General features: G+C 42.7%; 1 protein-coding gene across 1 annotated transcript in view; it reads right to left on the reverse strand.

The window, feature by feature from the left end:
* LOC141993227 (sodium/hydrogen exchanger 2-like) overlaps positions 1 to 22,263 on the reverse strand; it is a 64,184-nt gene that overhangs the window by 32,124 nt on the left and 9,797 nt on the right. The window contains exons 4-5 of the mRNA XM_074962655.1: positions 15,365 to 15,582; positions 7,120 to 7,316 (exon numbers count right to left, since the gene is read on the reverse strand). Of these exons, the coding sequence (XP_074818756.1) occupies positions 7,120 to 7,316; positions 15,365 to 15,582 (415 nt within the window). The remainder of the gene's footprint in view (positions 1 to 7,119; positions 7,317 to 15,364; positions 15,583 to 22,263) is intronic.

Here is a 22,263-nt window from a genome sequence, read left to right on the forward strand (position 1 = left end):
CTGAGCACCTTGCAGAAGGGACTCCACATCCTGCAGAGCCAAGCTAAGTGTTTGCCTGTTGTGAAGAGGGTCCTGGGTTCGTTAACTTTTTGATTTACTGTGTCATCTGTTATTAATCTTTACTGTCAGCATCTTAGATTTATCTATGACTCTAACTGGTGAGGGAAGGGGAAAAAAGTTTAAAAAAAATCTTTCCATGGCCTCATGAATGAGAAATTCTGACGTTCTGCTGTGATTACAATCCATTATATCTCTTAAGTTTGCCACTTTAAGAAATGGCTTTCCTATGCTACGCCTGCAGCAGAAATGATACAGTCATTGATGCTCTCTTGAATGTCACAAGAGTTGGCACGGAGGACAGCTTTAATTGCAAGAACAATTAATGTGTCATTTTAACCACTAATGTCAATACAGAATTCATCAACATTCAGTGTAAATAATATAAATCTTACAAATTTAGAAATAACACAGATTGCAGATTAAGCAGCGCCTATGTAATTTGGCCTCTTGTCTTTTGCTGGATAATCAGCTGGGTTTGTTTTCATTTTAAACTGACAGTACTGAGTTCTGTGACCATGACTCCCAACTTCTCACATACACAGAAAGAGATTTCTATGGCTCTGATCCTGAGTGTTGTTTTATACGAGCAGGCCCCTGTGCTTGTGCAGAGCCCCATTGACTTCAACAGAGTTCTGGCGGGGGGTTGAGGGGAGGGAGACTCCTGCAGCCACATGGATAAACTTGCTGGATCATGGCCTTCGTACTGATTGATGGCTGTATATAACCTGTGTGAAATGTATTACTGGTGTCAATCCAGTTGCTAGTGGACAAGTGTCCACATCACACAAAAAACCCAAAACAAAAACCTTCACAATTTAACAGTTCCTCCTTAGCAATTTCACCAGGGAGGTCACGATCTGAATAGGCAGAGAGAGTGAACTATAAATGGAGAACATGGCATTTAGTTTTTAAAGGACATTGAGAGAAAAAACAGTGAAGCTCCTTTGTGGCATTCAAGACAAACCAAAGGCTCTTTTGAGGAGTTTATGGTGCAAGTGGCATACATCAGGCCAGTCTGGGAGCACCGAGCATCTTTCAATTGCCCAAAAAACTTCACAAAATTATTGATCACTCCTGCTGTGTAAATTTAGGAATGAGGAGGATGCACTTGCCACAGGTTCAGACAGACCAAAATAGACATTATGATTGGGTTATATACTGCAGGGCTATAACCATGCATGGCCACACCTAACTGCTTACATATAATGTTTTGGGTCTAGTAAAGGCATTGCCAGATAATCAGCTGGGGCTTTCCAAGAGAAAGAAGCAATTTGTGTTCCCTCAAGATTCCTTGCACATCCCTTTACCCCTCTGCACCAGCATCAAGACCAACTACACTATGCCCTGCCATTTTTATTCAGTCTTTACTCACACAAAAGCTCTCCCTGAGGTCAGGATTTGCACCGTTATTAATACAAGCTGCTGACATACATCAATAAAGAAAAAGCTTTAAAAACAACAGCACCGTGAATGTTATTTTTTAACAAATCATTTCTTTCTTCCCCCTTCCATCCAAGGTGAAATGCATTATGAAGAATGCTGGGACACTGAAGTAATCATTCCAGGCCCAGTTCTGCATCCACTGATGTAACTGGTAACACTCCCATTGACTTCATAGGGTATGGGATCAATTTACACTCGGTGGTTTTTAAAAGGTTTTCTTTAATATCTGATCTATCGTTTTTATATTTTTTTCTATGCTGGGGCATGTCAAGGTTGTTGTTTCTCTAAGCAAGTTTAAATGTTTCTGATTCTTTTGGCTGTCTCTGCTACATGATGCCACAGGTACCAAGAATCTGAATCAAGCTAGTCTTCATGAATACTAAGTTTCTGCTGAATGACTCAAGGTCAAAGGGTCATTCTATTGACACATACCCACAGGGGAGTCCCACCCTTTAGCATGGAGATGACATCATCATTTGAGCTCTGAGGTTACACAAAAGCCCTTCCACCATCCTGAGAATTATTTTATGAAGCTTCTGCGGAATGGAACCGCTGCCTTAGAGCAACCTTTGTCAGGGACTCAGTCTCTCTGCAGGAGCGGTCCTGCCAAGTGACCAGATCTTTTCAATTTCTAACCCACATTTGCATCTTAAAACTTGTCAACCTAAACCCAATTCCCCTTTTCCCACCCCCTGGCCTCCACTCACTCCATTCAGTCTGCCAGATAGGATTGAAAATTATGTTCCACAATAGAGATCTGGCTGCCTGTCTGACTCAACTCCAGGCCCAGTCACATTGGTATATCAAGATCATTACTGGTTTTGCCCAATTGATCGTATCAAATATGAGGAGGCACAGAAGCTTTGCTGTGTGGGGTTAATTGTAAAACATACCAGTGTGAATCTTTACCTCGTATGCAGCCTGAGCATGAGCAGTGTGCTGGGGTACATGTGGAAGAAATTCTCTCCCACTGGGTGTGGATCAGCAGTGAAGCTACTGTGCACCTCTAAATGTGGCTTCAGAAGCCTCAACAGCTGCTTCAGACCCTCTACAGGATGGGAAGTGGGTGCGGGGAGGAGGGCAGCCATTGGATTGGTAAATCTGTATGGAGCTTGTGCACACAGGTGCAAGAAACCCCCATGGAGCTGTGTGAAATGGTGCCACCCCTTTCACTGACCTTCTGAATCTTGCCCCATATAGATACATGCAGCAGAACTGCCCTGGGATCTACTGTGCTGCTTTGCTCATCCAACTCTACCAATGGAACGGGGGAAGGTGAGAAGATAAGGCTAATTTCATTCCAGGAAACAAGAGTATCAGCATCATGTGCTTCCCACAAGCATTTACGCGGAAATAAAGGCCCTAAACCTAACCCTGTACTTTTAAAAACAGGACAGTTCTGGGAATTCCCTGACCAGATAATCCCAAATTTGTACCACAAACTCATCTTGGGCCCTGACCTGACATACCAGTTTTCAAGATGAACTAACTGTGCAAGTGCATTTTAGGGAGGTATGAAATCTGGGCTTTAATCAGGAACCTTGATGCAACCATGGAGTCACTGCTGCTGCAGCATGATGACAACACAGGGTGCAGGACAGCAGAGAATCAGGGCCAAAATCGTTAGCAAACTAAAAGTGTCTAGCAATATTTTAACCACTAGATGGCACTTGAATGCCAAGAGATGTTCATTTTTCCTTAAAGGGAAGCACACAAGTTATAAACGGACCCCACAATCAAAGTAGGTCTTAATGACCTTCAGTATTAGCATACACTAAAATGATGGGAAATCTTTCACCTTCATTTACATATAAGAAAGGGGAATTAGTCATCATTTTAAAATAAAAGTGGGACATTGTAAAAAAGAGAGACCAACATATATTGAAACAGAATCATATAAGCAAGAAATTTCATATAGATAGAAGTATTTTGAAACTAACATTTTAAAAAAGATTGCCATTAGAATCCCAATGTAAAATTTAATCATTTAACAGCAGACGTGCTGGAACTTGGGGTGTGGGGAGTGCTGCCACACTCCCTGGCTTGAAATGGTTTTCATTATATACAGGCTTTACCAATATATGCTATACAAATTGTTCCAGCACCCCTGTTTAACAGAAGGGCCATTTAATTACTCTTAAAATTCTAGGGACCCGATCCCCATTCTATTCCAGTCTATAACAAAACCTCCATTGATTTAAATAGGTAGAGCCCTGCCTGGATACAAAATTTGTATCTGCATCCGATCCGCAATCCGCAAACAAAGTACGTGGATATCCACAGATTTGCAGAGCTCTAGATATAAAATTTGGATCTGCATCCATCCAGGATCCACAAACATGGTCCGCAAATGCAGATATCCACAGCTATAAAGCAGATATCCACAGATTTTCAGGAACAGAAGCAGGACTAACTTCAGTGCATGGCAACTAGTGGCAGATTCTCTAATTTACCTCACTTTAAGTAAACATGGAAACAAATTTTGAACCTTAATCAGAAGCATCTATGAAAAATTACATCATTTGTGAGATACAGAGATTAACAATTGTGCTGTTAGCTCACTGGATCCTTTTTCATAATTCCATTTCTTATCATTACAAAACATCTAGATAAAGTCAGAATGCTTCCAAACTCAGCTTGGTTGGCAAAGTTTCGATCTTTTTATCTTACTAGTAAGATAATATATTCGAGCCACCTTGGTCTGTAAGACAAGAGCATTTGGCTAACGTGTGTGGTATCATCTTATTTGTCATATTATTCTTGAGGAATAATAAACCCCTTAAAAATCCACTCTTTCCATGAACTGGACTATAATGAACCATTATTTTGTTTGTGTCTGATTTTTCTTAGTTATCTAACTAGCTACACACCCCAATCCTTTTTCAACGCAAGACAATATGGCAATTTAAAGTTATCACAAGGGCAGGGCCTTCTTTCAATGAAACATCATAAAGTGCTAACACCTCCCTTTTTGTATGTATGCGAAGCTATCTCTGACATATAGACTAAAGCCAAGATTTTCCAGTGACTAGTGATTTTGATTGCCCCAGTTGTTGTGTGTATCATAAAGAGACCTGATTTTCAGAAGGTACTGAGCCTCTCAAAATCAGTACCACCCACTCAAAATCAGGCCCCTTTAAGTTGTCTCATGCCAAAAACTGAGATGTTCAAAATCACTAGTTACTTTTAAAAATCTTGCCCTTAGTGTTAAGTGGGTTTAGAATGCTTCCGTTCCTTTGTTCTCTCCCCTGGTGTAGTGAGAATTGACCTTGTCTGGACGAGGGTTTAACTAAAGTTCCATCTTACTACAAATCCAAATATGCCTGTCACAGGACAGCACTGGCCTTTTAAGAGGGAAGAGGCTAGTGCACCTGTGACAGTCAGCTGATGCTCAGATGGCTTAAGAGAGGGCACCTGGGCCCTAGAGCAGAGGAGTCTGGGTGAGTGAGGGCAGAGAGAGCAGATGTGGGGCTTTCGCTGCCTGAGAGAATGAATGGAGAGAGCAGAAAGCTCTGCAGGTGCTCCATGAGAATAGGGAGACAGGCCACTAGCTGGATGGCCTGGGGAATGGGAGAAGGAGCCGCTGGAGCAAGAGAGAGCCCTGGGAAGTGCCCCTGTGGCCCCTGTCCTGTATAACAAGCCAGTGCCAGGTTTACAATGGCACCAGTGGCGCCATGGAACTGGGCCCATGCTCAGAAGGGGCCCCAGCCTGCTCTGCTTGCATTGTGCCCTGAAAGCCTGGGAGCCCATTGGCTCTCCTCCCCCGCCCACCACTTGCTCCTCTCAGCCTCCCCACCGACTGGCCGAGGGCTCCTCGCCACCTCCTGGCCCCACCCACCGGCTTCTCTCTGCCTCCTGGCCAGACCCCAGTGCCCCTCCGGCTCCGGGAAGTCTCTGCTTCTCATCACCTGTGGGGCTCCACCTGTCTCCCTGGAGCTGAGCCGCCTGGGACTATTGCAGAAGCCTGGCCAGTCTTGGCCAGTTAAGGGGGGCGAGCAGTGTGGAGGGCTTGGCTGGGCCCCTCCAGCCAAGTGGGTTCTGAGGGAGCCCAGCCAGGGCAGGCCCTGGCCTGGCTGATCGCGCCACTCCCAAGAGGCTGGAGTGATTCCATGCCCTGGCTGCACTGGTAGCTCAGCCGGGCAGACACAGTCACCTCCCAGAGGGCCGGTGAGTGCAGCCGGGAGGCAGGGCGTGTGGGAGTGGGTCTCTGGAGGGCGTGGGTAGGGGTGGGCTGTGAGAAAGCAGGAAAAATCTCTGTGTTGAGGCACTCGAGAGTGGGGGCTCTGTGTGGGATGCTAGACAGTTGTGGCAGGGCTGTGGGCAGTGGGGTGCTGGGCAGGGGTGGTGGTGTGCAGGGCACTGTGCATTTGTGGTGGATGGGAGCTCTGGGCATAGCGAGGCCGGGGGGGCTCTGGCCATAGGGAATCGGGGGGGTGTTCCGGTGTTGGGCAGGGGGGGATTATGTGTGGCGTGGCATGGGCCCACCCCCGAGGGGAAGGGACATGCTGGCAGCACAGGACTGGGCGGGCCATTGTGCATCTGGCAACTGCCGGTTTATAAATAGTGCCCCCGCACTGGGCTCGGCGGAGCGGGGCCACCCCTGTCATGCCAGGCCCCTGGTCAGCCCCTGGCTCCAGAGACCATTCTCCCCACATCACGCTCAACTGCTCCCATGGGGGCCCACAAATATGTTTAGCGCCAGGCTCACAAAAGGTTAATCCGGCCCTGCAACAAGCAGGGAATTGGGAAAAGCCCAGGAGGAATGTTAGGCTTTTATTAAGCCCAGGTTGGATGGATGGTGTTTGTGTTATTGCTTCATTTGAGCTTTTGAACTCTAGTGGGGTACTCCAGGGGGTAAGCATGAGAGCCCTCCAGCCTAAAGCAAAACTGAGACTGACAAAGAGCCTCAGGTCACCAAAGACAATGAAGCCAGAACCTTTTGAGTTATGGCACTGATGTTTATTTTGTGATTTGATATTAATAAATTAACCCATCTCATAGTCCAGAGTGTGTTTGAGAAGTATTCTTGAGGAGCCCTGAGAAGAGGAAACTGAGGTAAAAGCTCCTGCAGGGTCATCCCATGCCAGGAGGGGGTGCTCTGAGATGGCAACTCTGTGACAATACCCAACATAACACCTGTTTTTCTCCTTAATCGGGTATCAAATCCTAGAGTGTATTTTACTTTGGTACTCATTCTGCTCCTTAGTAAAATACCTAAGGGCCTCGCTTTAAAGGCATATCTACATTAGCTTTTTCCTACTAACCTTTTCATCATTATTACCCCTGGTAGAGCTACACCAGTGCAAAGATGGAATTTGTCAACATGGAAAAGACTCACATAGACAAGGCCTAACAGTGGTACTCAGCAACTGTTGTCAACCACAAATATAAGACACATTCTCCCAACTCCTACCTCGTTCAATAAGAATTCTAACCTCTGTATGCCTGATACAAGGAAAGGTCTGATAGCTTTATGTTCAATTCTTTTGTCCAATTAAAGTCCACACTAAATCTAAAGTGTCAGTATCAGCCATGTATCTGAAACAAAAACACTGTCATGCACTATGCAATAATTGGACTGATGTAGGCATTCTATCATATTGATAGTATTCTTACCTGTACAAACACAGTGAAGAGAATAACTACAGTTGTGGCTGCAATGAAGAGCTTCTTTCTAGGGAAGTCAGGGAGCAAGAAAACCAGAGAGAAACAGATGGCACCTCTAAGACCCCCATATGCTATAATAAACTGATCCTTGCTGGTAACGGTGTTCACATGTAATCGGTTCACGAAGAAAGTCAATACAAGAACCCCTATTAAAGCAGGAAAGAAGATGGGAAATTAGCAAGCAAGAAGAGAACTTATACAGCATTCATAATGGCAGGAAACAGCTTGAAAGAAGTGGCTATTACATTTGTGAACAAATTACACATAAGTAGGAATAGGGCAGGGAAGAATTTGGTAATATACTATGCTCCTCCACTGGCCAGATCCACTGGGTTTCTATCTGTCTGGTACTAGCCCCAGAATAGCTAAGAATCCAGACTTAAGAATCCAAGTTATGTCTGACTTGGAGGAGACAGGAAATAGTGTTGAATGGCCATGGTTTGGTAGGTCTCGTATATATAAGACATTAGACTGATCTTTTGGTAATATCCGTTGTTGGATACTGTCAACCTTGTGTGACGTCAGGATCTATTCTTGAAACTGGGGTTCCTTTTAGAACAAGAATGAGGTTTTACCCAGAGTTTTAGTTTATGTACATAGCCATCACTGAGGTGTTCCTAAAATATACAAATTAGGTTAGTGAATAAGAGCTAAGTATTAACTGAGTATTTAATAAATAATAACTATTATAGTACAATACAGTGTATTAACATATTTGTTTTGATGGCAGTTTAAAAAAATATTTTAAAAGTCACTTTGTTTCATATTAACAGTAATGCACAGGTCCAAGAATTCATATTCATCAATATACTAATGTGGAAATTGACCCTGGGAATTGACTTAAACAGTAGTTGATTCATTCTGATTAGTAATTAATTATTGGATTTTCTGGGTGATAAATACTCTCTCAAGGGCAAACTGGCAATCTGGTTTATTTAAATAATTTAGTTACAGTTACCTTTTGAACTGCATTTAGTTTTAACCAACAGCCAGGGCACATGAAATATTATTATATATATATATTAATTACCTTAAACTGGTGTATTTGGCAGTCTCTAATTCATCGAGATTAATACTATGTGAACTTGAAGTTTATGAAAGGTGCCACAGCAATTGATGCAATTTATAATCATTTGCAATTAAACAGAAGAAAAAAGTTACAGTTGGTCAAACTGTGGGTCTATTAATGACAATATCCCTGTTACAGAAACTGAGAAAGAAACATGTACGTGGCTCTGAACTTCTAGGGCCTGATTCTGACTTCATTAACACCTGTGTGAATCAGGCCTTACTCCATTTACACCAATGGAACCTGTACAAATGAGATCAGAATCAGGCCCTTAAACGCTAAACAGTGACTATAATTAAGCAACAAGAACAGAGAACCTGGACATTTCATTTTTTGAAGATTAATCTTCAAGATTAATGGCTGGTTTGAGAGCTGATAACATAAGAGGGTCATTAATTCTCTCCCCCACCCCCTCACATCACTACAGCTTTTTTTTAAAATGTTTTAAAGACATCATCCACCTTATTTGTTGGGAAATAAACTTTAAAAACAACAGGTTTCAGAGTAACAGCCATGTTAGTCTGTATTCGCAAAAAGAAAAGGAGTACTTGTGGCACCTTAGAGACTAACCAATTTATTTGAGCATGAGAAAACCTGCATTTGTGCTGGAAATGGCCCACCTTGATTTTCATGCACGTTGTAAGGAGAGTTTGTGTGTGTGGTTTTTGGAGGGGGGTGAGAGGGTGAGAGAACCTGGATTCCTGCAGGAAATGGCCCACCTTGATTATCATACACATTGTGAAGAGAGTGCTCACTTTGGATGGGCTATTACCAGCAAGAGAGTGAGTTTGTCTGTGGGGGGGGGGAGGGTGAGAAAACCTGGATTTGTGCTGGAAATGGCCCACCTTGATGATCACTTTAGATAAGCTATTACCAACAGGAGAGTGGGGTGGGAGGAGGTATTGTTTCATGGCGTCTGTGTATATAATAATGTATTCTGCAATTTCCACAGTATGCATCCGATGAAGTGAGCTGTAGCTCACGAAAGCTCATGCTCAAATAAATTGGTTAGTCTCTAAGGTGCCACAAGTACTCCTTTTCTTTTTTTAAAAACAACAATATACAAACACCTCCCCACACGCTCTGATAACTAGCAATAACCAATTTCTATCACACAGAGGAACAATTTGGAGAAAACAAGAAATCTTGGAATATTCAGGAATAGCGAACATGCTTAACTGGAACTGTGTCCATGATGTATTCCCAGCTCCAGGAGCACCTGGGAATTAAGGCCAAGAAGAGTAGATAATGACAAGGACTCCAGTTTTCATTTTTAATGTTCTATCTAACTGACAATAATACTTTTAGTTTGAAAAAATGCTACATAGAAACTTATTTCACAACTAGACCAGAGCCAAACGCAGCCAGTAATTCACACTCAAATTAATTTCAAGTGCCATCTTTAAGTAGGATTGGTTAGTAATAAATACATTTTCCAGTCATACAGTCAATTATCATTTATGTCCCTTAAATTAACTCAGGGTCTGTTTGGTTGAAGACGTAGCATACGATTAACTATTTGGGCCAAAATATTTCTCCTTTTGGATAAGCACCATAACAAACAGATAGCAGAAAATTCTAACTTGTTTAAAGAATGGCAAAATATTGGTGTCCTGGGGGCTGCTATCACCCTCTCAATTGCTTCATTTTTCTTCACTTTTCAGACCTCCTCCAACTTATGCCAGTGTGACTCTACTCTGCTGGCTTCAGTAGAGTTATTCCTGATTTAGTGCAGCATCAGCGAGAGAATCAGAGTGGCTCTACAAGTGGGATGGGGGCCTGGAACCTGGTGGAGAGGGCCCAGCTGCTCCAATAAGATCAAAAACTTCTCGCCACAAAGACCTTTTCACAAGAGCTTTATTCTCAGGTTTAGGGTCCTCAGGTTGCCAAAAAAACCGAGCTACAAACGTTCTTACAGAAAAGAAAAGAAACATGAGCGAGAGGGGCTTGCCACCCCAAGTACAAACCCACCAGGCCCCCATGGGGATGCACTCAGGGGTGCTAGCCCAAGCCCCTGCCTGAGTTACCATGGCTACACTACTATTTTTAGCATGGTAGCTTGATGAGAGCTAGTGTGAGTATGTCTCCTTGAGCTGGGAATTGCACCCTTAGCTCCAAGCGCAAACATACCCTAAATATTGTAAATAGGTGAGCCAGAGACCAAATGTTTAATGAAATTCAACCCTGCATGAATGTTGGCCTGGCGCTCTTTGAAGTCAATGGGAATTGCACCTAATTATTACAGGGCTGATTTTGGTGTCATCTCTTCTTTGCTCTTTCTGTTTACAACATTAAACCCTTTCCGGTAATGTGATAAGTAAATAGAGAATTTGAGGTTTACTGCCTATTCTTGGAACACCAGAGCAGTTTGTTAGGTACTTTAATGATTGTTACTGTCATTGTTTGTCACCCTCCTGCCATGAGCTGTTTTCAAACAAGGGGAGTCCAAATAATTCAGAATGCTTTCTTCATTTCATTGAAAACAAACATTTTAAACAAAGGAAACCATTTTCTCATAGTAAAACACTCAAGGGTGTGCATAATTGACCAATAAATGTGCTTCCAGGTGCATTTATGGCACTCAGTCATTAACAGCAAATCTAGTCATGTATTAATAGCCAATAAAGCACATCCTGCCATGTCTTGTTGATAATCACTGAGTATCCAATTTAAGTAATTTGTTGATGAGCCTATTAAATGTCAGGTCAAGTTTTAACCACAAAGGTATTTCTGGTTGCTTTAGTGGTTTGTAAACAGACACCCTACGAAGCAGCGTTCACAAATTCTAGGTGCCACCTTTCTTCTCAAAAATGTGCTATGCTTGTGAATACTTTGTACATTAATTTAACATTAAAAGCATCTTTAATTTAAGATTAAAAGTTATAAAAAGCATCCCTAAAAGAGAAAAGAGACTGCATGGTAGCTACAAGCTTAGGGTGACCAGATGTCCCAATTTTATAGGGACAGTCCTAATATTTGGGGCTTTTTCTTATATAGTTTCCTATTATCCCCCACTCCCGTTCCCATTTTTCACACTTGCTGTCTGATCAGCCTATATGGGCTCCAGGATTAAATCCCAGTATCAAGAGGCCTGATTCTCCACTCCATTGTGGGGTCCCTTCCACCTGTGCAAAGTGGTTGTCAAACACCCCTCCTTGACTTTGCACAGATGTCAGTGACTCCATGTGGTGCAGGGCAGTGGAGAATCATGCTCCCTGAATGTCAAATCAGTGCAAGTTACACTCCTTTACTACTTTCAATCATTTTCCTGACCATTTACAAACACTGGAAAATGTCTTTGGGGGTTGCACCTGCTTACATGTGGTCTGGTTTTTGTCTGGTTACTGTAAAAGCCAGCAAATATCTAGGGAACAGCCTTTTTTCAGGATTTAAGAAGATCATTTTCAACTCCAAGTGTGTTAGAAAAGGATTTTGGGCCTATCCCTACCCTCCTATTTAGAACCTGGTCTTGGTCTCCCCACCCATGAGTGACTCTGTATTCTCAGGTGTGAGTTTATAAGCTAGTGACGGGGAGAGCAAGTTAGCCCTGGGTCTTGTTTACCTTGCCCATTTAAATGGCTAACCTTTCCCTAGCATGCCTGAGTTCTAGCTGTCATGCCTCTATATGAAAAAAGGTGTGTTGTTTCTCTAACAAACTGTCTATATGAATTGAAGTGGTTGTGAAAGGTGCCTAACTCACAAACCCACAAATGGAAGTCCTCTTATTAGCTACAGCTTAGGAAATGCCCAGGCATTGGCAGTGTAAACTTCCTCACTTTAAGGCTTTGAGCCACATTTACTTCATTAGATTTCTGGGCTGGTGAGACCCCAGCATTATTTAGGTGTCTGAAGGAGCTGCTCTAAATCAGACAGTCAGAGCTGCTCAGAATTGCTGTAGTATGGGGCACCCCAACATACTGGGACGGGCAAGGGACCCTGTGTTTCCCATAACTGCATGGGGGGAATTCTCCTATTGCTGGCCAAGGGGCTTTTATGGAGCAAAGAGTGGCCATAGTGAGAGGGAAAATCTCTCCTATATAAAACACTCTATACATTGTGCCCAGGTAGGTAAAGAAAGAAGAACAAAGACATAGAACAACAGGGCACAATACTAGGCTATATATTAAGTCTCTATATTTGCATAGTATTTGTTTATATAATGTCTCCAAACTCTGGGCTAGGAGCACATGTTGTGGCCTTTATGGCAAGTGTCAAGGTTCCTTCCCCATTCTGAACTCTAGGGTACAGATGTGGGGACCTGCATGAAAGACCCCCTAAGCTTATTCTGACCAGCTTAGCTTAAAAACTTCCCCAAGGTACAAACTTTGCCTTGTCCTTGAACCCTATGCTGCCACCACCAAGCGTGTTAAACAAAGAACAGGGAAAGAGCCCACTTGGAGACGTCTTTCCCCAAAATATTTATTTATATTTATATTATATCCTTTATTTTTATGACAGCAAGGAAGAATCCCTAAAAAAGTAAGGTTGGGAGTATCCTAGGGTTGCTGAGTAAAGGAGAGGTTTGCTTTAAAAATATAAGATGAGAGAAAAAGTAATCATGGGGCCTCCACATGATCATCAGGGGAGGTGTTCATCCACTATTTGTTACCCACTGAATCTTATTCTGAACATTGCAGTGCCCGGCTCTGAAGCCTAGTTTAATCTCCAGTTTTGTTCCGTTTCAAGGATACCATTTGCCCATTAACATTTCCTAGCTGTTCCTACGGGAGAATTTACAGCTGCAGAGGTCTTGGTTCATATCATTTCCCTCCTGTGCTGCAGAGAGTGTGGATTATCCTCTGCAAAAAATATCTTGATGTAACTGCAGCTCCCCTCGGTTGCTTATGATCTTAGACATGCTAACTCAAAACTTTACCAAACCCTGGGCTTCTCACATTTTTGCTGGCCGCCTCCATTTTAAGGCCCCAGTGCTCTTCTATGCAGGAAAAACCTGTGTAAAAGAACAGAAACTCCATGGGCATCAGCTCACAGGTTCCTTCCAATTTTCCCATTTAAGGGCAATGCTTCTCACAGAAGAGGCCAGGGGTTCTACCCCTCAGACCTGAGTACATTAGGGACTCCATTTGGAGATGCCTTGCCTCTCGGGTTGCCAATTTTTGTTGGATGTATTCCTGGAGGTTTCATCACATGACATAACCTTTAATTAAAGATTAATCTTTCATTCCTGGAGATTCTGGGCAATCCTACTTGCCGCTACACTACTGTCTGGCCCCAAGGTCTTTGCTGCTTCTAGCCCCAGCTACACTCCATGCCTTCCACGCTGGAGCCACCAAGGGACTATAAAGATACACTAAAAGGGGGCAGGTGAGACCAGTGGAGTCTATCTGAGCACCTAAAATAGAGATACCAACAAACAGATATGGTGAAAATTCCTGGTTATCACATACCCAGTGCAGGGAGCAGACCAGGAAGCTGACAAGGACAAGGGCACATCCAGAGTGCTGCTGCATTCCAGCAATCTATAGCAGGTGTAGGTGCCTTTAAGGGCCATAATTACCTGACATAAATTAGAGCAGCACAGAGGGTGCTTGAACTTGTGTCGGACACTGAGGCAGCCCCAGGATTAGGGGCAGGAATGTAAAGTTGACACCGCTCAGTCAGACTGGAGGACTGGGGCAGAAATCTGTTTCTCTATATTTCTGGACAACAAGGAAGTTCGTCTCCACAGTAGAACTATTCCAAACATGTCTGACAGGGATTTTACTGACTGAAAACTAAAGTAGCAAAATGCGAAGCCAGCACTGAGTGCGGTTGGTGAAATCTGGCCTATGGTATATATGGCTCATACACCACAAGTCATGTGTTTTGTAGTGATGGTGACATGGAGGAAATGACTTCAGAACTGATGCATCCTGCTAGATTTCACATTTTGTATCAATGCTGCTAGCCATTTACTATTATTCCGTGGTGATGTTCAGATCTATTCAGGAAAGAAAGCCAAACTGATTCCTATCTCTAGGCTCAACTGGAGACATAGCTCATAATAAAGGGCAGTGCACCGCTATACCAGCTCAGTGGAAGACATTCTTCCACAGGGAAGCAGAATGGTCCAGGAGTTCCAGGACAGAGAGATCCTGTGTGCCAGCTGTCACATCCCTTTATGGGATACAGCTTGCTCCTCCTGCATAGGTAGCCAGTTCTGCTGGACAGGGCAGAGATGGATGGAGTCATGGACCTCCATCCTCCCTGCCCTCTTTGGGGCACAGTGCAAGCCCCAGGGCAGTAGGAGGGAGCAGTTCCTGTGCTACTGTCAGTGCAGGAACTGAAATTCTTGTTACCAAACAAGCAGGTGATGGGTTTCTCACATGCTTTCTGCCCACTGTACCCACATAAGGGCCAGGCAGAATCTGGCCTGGGTTTAAGTACAGTTACTGCTGTAGTTTTAAAATACGTCCATCCCCCATCTACTGTAAGAGATGGCAACACATTGTGTATAAGGACTCTGGATTGATCACCCAGCTACATAGATGTGCATGGGGATTCACATTTCACTACAAAACACAGGCCTCTGCTTCTCCAGCTAATAATACAGCTCATTAGCTCAGCCAGCAGAGAGAACTGCTTATACATAATATCCAGTCCACCACCTTCCCAGCTAATGACAATGATTCACATGCAACCAAGCCAATACATGACTTATTTCTTCCAGTTAAGACAGCATTTGCCTTTGAATACACTTTAGAGCAGCTGAGTACTCAGGAGTCCAAGCCAATCCTGAGGCACTCATCTGAAACAGTCTGTGCCCAAGACCTACAACCACATTAAGAAGAGACAATAAGATTCACGCTCAAGATGGTCAGCTCCAAAAACAACAAGATCCCCCCCATTAGCTCAAGAACCAGTTTATCTTAACCAGTACACGAACAAAGGGAGTCAATCACATTTTCCATTGAAGGATGTGATAAAGTGAACTGGAAACATGGTAGAAATACAAAGGGAAGTACTAAATGAACCAGCAGTTAGAATTAAAGATTAGGTTTTGAATGTTAGGCAACCAGTACTTTTCAAAGAGTCCCTCCCCTCCTACACTTAAATGAGATACATAATAAACTCCGAAATTGCACATTTCATTCGCACAAAGAAAAATCAGCTTTTTCACCATACCTAGCGCTCTCCAAATAAGACAGAAAATGACGGTAAAGCAAATATAAGACCAACTCCACTCATGGTTGTCTCCAATGGTAGAGACCCCAAGAAAGATGAAGATAAGGGTATCACTAACACTGCTCCACATCTTCATAAAGTATTTGATTGTAGTGTGAGACTTTAGAGAGATGTTCGCCTCCACATAACGTTTCATGCCCATGGCACACGCAATAATACTGAGGAAAGAAAATAAAGCAATTATATATGGTACATAGGTTGGTTGGAGGAACATGCTAGATAGGCAAAAATTATATCATAGCCTTTCCAAGACAATGTAAGACTTAGTTTAGGGCAGATTCTGGTATGCTGAGACTCACTCAGTAGTACCTTACTCCCCAAGTAATTCTATTAAAAATCAGTGAGACTACTTGTGCAGAAAGAGACTACTCTGTGTGAGTAAGGGTATTTGGATCTGGCCCTTAATAAATAAATGCTAAGTTATTACATTTATTGTTGGGAGGTAGCGACACATATAGCTAATGTTGCCCAACTCTTTCCATTATAAGACCCTGTTTTCAGTTCCTTATAAGTTTGCCAAACTTTAACAATTTGGGCTGAAATTTTCAATCCTGGGTATTTGCCTCCGGCTGATGTTTTCTGGAAAATTTCAGCAAAAAAGGTTCAGCTGTTTCTCAGAATGAGGTTGGGGGAAAAATACATTGGTTTGCCTATGTTAAAATATTCTTATAAATATTTCATTGAGAAGATCTAGCACCTCCTCCATGGGCCTCCTTATTTCTAGCATTTCCTAACTTTTGAGTGTTTTACTTTGCAACTTTGTAACATTCTTTTAATGTAGCTTTTTAATATCATTATTAATATATTGCATATGTCCACTTCCTGTAATCCGTTTGCCATCAGCAGTGCAACATTGACAGATTCTAATCAAGACTTAACCTCAATTTTTTTAATCAAAGACTCATAAATATTAGATATACAAAAGGCCTGTTAGATAATAACCAAGTTCATCTCCCTGTCATAGCAGGACTGTTCCCTACACACAATACAAATTGCTCTCTGCAGTACATTGTTATTTGTATTACCATGGTGCCTCAGGGTCCCAGTTATGGATCACGCCCCACTGTTCTAGGCTCTGCAGACGCACATAACAAAGAGGCAGTCCCTGCCCTGAAGAGGCTGCAGTCCAAGTGCAAGACCAGAGACAATGGGTGGATGCTGAAAACTGGCAGTAGGGAGCATAAGGAAATGATGAGACAATACTGAAGAGACAAGAATTACAGAAAAGGAACGGGAGCAAATTCTGACATAAGTTACACCAGTGTAAATCTGAAGTAATTCAGCTCATTCAATGGAGTTTACACCACTATGAGACGGGAATCTGGCCCATAAAATTTTGATCTCTCAAAAGCATAACAGTGGTATAATTTCTTTTTTAAAAGCATAAGTTCTTTAAAAAAAAAATCTTGAGAGTATTTCCAGTGTTTTTCTTTATATCGTGTCTTTTTATAACTCCATTCCCGTGCCACCCCATGTGCCCACAGAAACCAGCTCCAACTCACAGATCAGTATGGCACATAGGATAATGCTGATGAGCTGAGCATTTATTGCCCTTTCATAACTTCCACACATTCTCAGAGAGGGCTGTGCTGAGAAGTAGCATGTGATGAGGTGGGCTGAGGAGAATGTCATGCACAAAGGCATTCACCCAGATTCTGCACTGTTCTCTGATGCTTTGGGAAGCATATCTGGTGAATTCTGGCCCTAAAACCATCATAATCAGCCACAGGAAGATCATCCCAGTACAGAGGAACCTTCAGAATACAGAGACCTGAGGTAGCAGCTCCTGTGCTGCTGGCATGAGGGGTGTGAAGAGGGCTTCTTCAAATCTGGCTGATCCGGGGCCAGGGGCAGCCAACATAGCATATGAGTAGCCTGCAAGCTGTTCTAACTAACACCAGGGACTGGCCCAGTGCACAGCCAGCCCAGGATGGAGGAAGTGAATTTTACATTCCCATCCCCATCCTGAGCTGCTATGTTCTTTAGCCACAGCTGAGGAGCTGGCCCCTTAAATCAGCTGAAGGACTACAGAGACCTCAACTGATATCAAAGAAACCTTACTGAACATTCACTAGGCTGCGTGATGAACACAGAGCGGGCCTCCAACAGGACCACTGTGCTACTGAGGAAATTAGAGAGTGTCACTACAGCAGTAACATTTTACCTCTTCATGTATTGTACATACAAGGTCATTTTAGAAGTGTTAAGCACTTTTTACCCTTTAATTAAAACTTTTACCCTTTAATTGTTCATGGATAATTGGTTATTGAAACTACAGGATACATGTGGTTAGCCTAATTCATCAGCTTTTCAAATCAGTATAATTTCAGCCTAGCAATCTCAGAAGGTCAAAGCAACTGGAATCAAAGAGCCAAAGCACTGGTGGGGGTGGGGGGGCATGTCACTTTGACTGAAACACATTGTACTAAAGGACTGGTTGAATGAAGGCAAGACAAATATCAGTTTCTGAATTCTCGTCACCATTGCTATTTTGACAACAACTCTCTGAAGCAAAGGGCTTTGTTTTCTTCTAATCTACATCCGTGTACATCAGGAGTAACTCCCCTGAAGCTGCTAGCATTACACTGAGATAAATTGGTCTGATCCACATAGGATCTAGCCTATTGACTTTAAATGTTACTTTACTGGTGACTGCCACTCCATTGTTTTCCAAATAGCCATTGACTACTGCTGGTCCATTCTATTCATAATTCATGCTCTCAGCTGGTGGTCATTCGGCATATAATACAGGGACCACAAAATGACAAACTTACTCAGTGGGAAGCAGTATACACTGCCGAGGAGATTAGCATTGGACACTGACTGCAAAAAAAAAACTGACTGGGTGTTTGGGCTTTATTGGCAAAGTCACAGCTGTGTGCCAGCTCCCAGTGAATATACAGTTCAGCTATGGGCATGAAAAAGAGAAATAATGAGAACATTTCTGTCCAACTTTCTCCTCTCTCCCTCTCTCCCTCCCTCCCTCCCTCCTTCTCTTTGATTTTAATCTCATCATTTTTAAGTCTTATTTTACCTGTAATTTCCATCCTTTCTTATTTCATATGCGAGTCCCAGGAAATTGACAAAAAAAAACCCACTACTTTTTTGCCTCCACTTCTAAACTGCAATGAAATGCAGTGAAATGAGGCAGGGAGAGGAGCTCATCTGTCCTTTCTGTGTTCACTGCCAAAACGTTGGGCAAAGTACATCCTAGTGTACAGTGGGAATAGAGAGGACCTCAGGAATAAATGTGATCATTTTCTGCTGGAAATTGTCAATTTTTCTAAATAGGGGAAATATGTGGCCACTGGGAAGCCTAGATGTGAAGATCTGTACTGAGCATTAATAATGTGGGTAGGGAGCGCTATCTGTAAGGGCAGCAAACAACTGAACAGAAGGATGACAACAGCAACAATGGCCAAGGTTTCCATGAGACGAGATCTCACCTGACTATTTTTCTGCAACCCATGGAAAACCAATAAGCCTGATTCTCCTCTCACCAGCCTCCTCTGTCCTCTGCTACTAGTAAAACACCATTAATTTCAACATAGTTATTCCTGGTTTGTACTGCTGTTAGCAAGAGCAAAATGAGGCTCATCTTCTTGTGATCTTTCCCCCTCTGCTGGCTCAGCAGCAGCTAATTAACAAATCCTTATTGACCCAGCTGTGCAGATATTTACAGAGCAAAACAATGAAGTTAAACTACAACCGTGATGTTAATTTCAAAGCACAAAATAAAAATACTGTTAGTTTGGGGAGAATATTTTCAGGGTACTAAACTGGTATCACAAACAAGAGAGCAATACAAAAAATGTGCTTGACAACATCTTTTTGGAAGGTAGTTTAAAAGGCTTAAGAAACACAAATGAGCCATAAGTGTCTTTCTACTTCTTATATTTAAATCTTAAAATATACCGTTATCTGTAATCTCAATTTCTTATGACAAGGAAGTAGCTGTCCAAGCACCCATTTTGATCCAGAAATGATGCATTATTGAAAAGGAAACAAAATGGGCTCCATGCTGGGTACAGTACCCCGTGACAGAAGGAAACACCATTACGTCTGAAAGCCTTCTCCTTCCATGCTGATTATGCAGCATATTTATTTTACTGTTCAGTCACATGATACTATAACAGAGCCTTAGTTTACCTTTTCCCCTGAACTATGATTGGTTCAGCAATACTGAAATATTGCTTTGTATTGGCCATCTAGGAAACAAAACCTGCAAAGTATAGACGATTCCTATTTTTACACAGCGTAGTATCATTGGTTTCAACATAGATCATCCAGATACTGCTGTATTGAACTGTAGGTGGATGTTTAATGTTTCATTTTCTTTTCATCATCAGTATTATCAATATTGGAGTTGTCTATAAGGCAAATATCACTGGAGTCTAGGTGCACTTTACAGTCATTAGGGAAATACTAAATATCTTTACTTTTGTGTTTGTCAGCACTAGATGAGTCCATTTCCTGAGTCAGGATCAGAGCTAGCAACCACTGTCAGGGAAACGGTCTGGATGACCTCATACAGTCTTTTCCATCTATACTGCCTTTGATTCTAAGGTAAGATCTCTTTGTTCATTAGAAATACTGGATCGAGTTTTGCAGGACTAAATCAGTTCTTCCTCAGGCACAATTCTCATTGATGTTAGTGGGCGTTTTGGTGTCTGATTCAAGATTGAAGGATTTAGCCCACAGTTAATCGTGTTCCTAAGGTTAAAGTCAACTTCTTCAAATTAAAAACTAGTATCTCTCAATTACTATATAAAGCTGTACTTAAAGAACCTTGATAGCTCCAGTTAGCTTCCCCAGAGACTTGTAGGGAAGTTTTGTAAAGGAAAGGTGTCTCCATTCCTTAGATGAGTCAGTTTCTTGAATTCTTTGTTAGACTGGCATTGAAACTAAAGTACAGATATGATTTTGCAACATTTAAACAAAAATAATTTCTGATGTTTAAAAATCTTTATTAAAGGAGCCACATATTTTAACTGTAGATCAGACATCAATATCTTGCATTTATCTTCTTGGCTATCAACCGCCAATATTTTCAGAAACAAAATGTAGATATAGATAGTTCAACAAATACCAGGTTCCTCTTGTGACCTTTCAGTGCTGCCACTTCTCCATGCACTTTCAGTTATGGAAAAGATCATCTCTTTCTGTATGGTCAAATGCCTTCTCCACTTCTAGAGAAGGCATCCTCAGCACCCTCTGCATTGGGCTGATCAACTACAAGTTGAACAACATGCATTTATTTATCCCTCGGTTTTCTACTGACAGTCAGTAATCTTATGACTCCAGGTGCTGGAACTTTACAAAAACCACTGAATACCAAGAGACTTGTGATGAAATCACAAGAGTTGGGAATCTCCAAACATCCTGTATGTGTTGACTCCTGAGACTGCATGGAGTCCCAGTGGCTGAAGGGCTTCGCATTGGCACAGTGGTCTGATCATATGGAGCTCACTGAGGGATCAGGGCCAAAGTCAGGAATGCAACGTAGGATGACAGTTAAGGGAAGCAGCAGAAGCACCAGTGAAGGAGCTCCCTACAGGTTCCCGTGTATGCTTTAGCATAGTGCTGTTTGAAACACTAGAGAACCTTGAGTGAGCACCATCAGGGTCTACACTAGTGGTTCTCAACCAGGGGTATATGTACCCTTGGGGGTACTCAGAGATCTTCCAGGGGGTACATCAACTCAGCTAGATATTTGCCTCATTTTACAACAGGCTACATAAAAAGCACTAGCAAAGTCAGTACAAACTAAAATTTCATAGACAATGATTTGTTTATACTTCTCTGTATACTATACACTGAAATGTAAGTACAGTATTTATATTCCAATTGAGTTATTTTATAACTATATGGTAAAAATGAGAAAGTAAGCAATTTTTCAGTAATAGTGTGCTGCGACACTTTGGTATATTTATGTCTGATTTTGTAAGCTTTTAAGTGAGGTGAAACTTGGGGGTACACAAGATAAATCAGATTCTTGAAAGGAGTACAGTAGTCTGGAAAGGTTGAGAGCCACTGGTCTACATGAACTACTTAATGCGCAGTATGACATTGCACTTAACAAATCACGCCCCCATAGAGTGCATCACCCCACCCTGTAGACAAGCCCATAGTTACACTCATCCTAATTCATACGCACTATGCTACAAGCCAGAATTTGCTCTCAATTACGCCACTGAAATCAGGTACAGTAACTCCTCACTTAAAGTCGTCCCAGTTAACATTGTTTCGTTGTTACATTGCTGATCAATTAGAGAACGTGCTCATTTAAAGTTGTGCAATGCTCCCTTATAATGTTGTTTGGCAGCCACCTGATTTGTCCACTGCTTGCAGAAAGAGAGCCCATTGGAGCTAGCTGGTGGGTGGTTGGAACCAGGGTGGATTGGCAGCTCCCTGCTCCCCTAAGTTCCCTGTGTGACAGCTGCCCAGCAGGCTATCAATTGCCGGCAGTTCAGCTGTCCCTGCCCCCCACTGCCATGTGCTGCTCCTGCCCTCTGCCTTGGAGCTGCTCCCGGGAGACTCCTGCTTGCTGTGCGGGGGGTGGGGTATGAGGGGGACTAATGTCAGGGTGTCCCCCTCCCCCCTGCTCCTGCCCCCCGCTTACCCCATCTCCATAGAGCGGGGGGGACACAACAGGGCTCAGGACGGGGGGAGCTTGAAGGCAGCAGCTGCTGTCTCAACTTGCTGATCTACTTAAAAAGGCAATGTACTTAGAGTGGTGTCAGCGTACTTAAAGGGGCAATGTGAATCTCTCTCTCTTCTCTATCACACATAGGGTGTGTGTCTCTGTCTGCCGTGCTGTCTCCCCTCCTCCATTTGTG

Source organism: Natator depressus, chromosome 9 (assembly GCF_965152275.1).
Source record: "Natator depressus isolate rNatDep1 chromosome 9, rNatDep2.hap1, whole genome shotgun sequence".
In the NCBI taxonomy this organism is placed as follows: Eukaryota; Metazoa; Chordata; order Testudines; family Cheloniidae; genus Natator; species Natator depressus.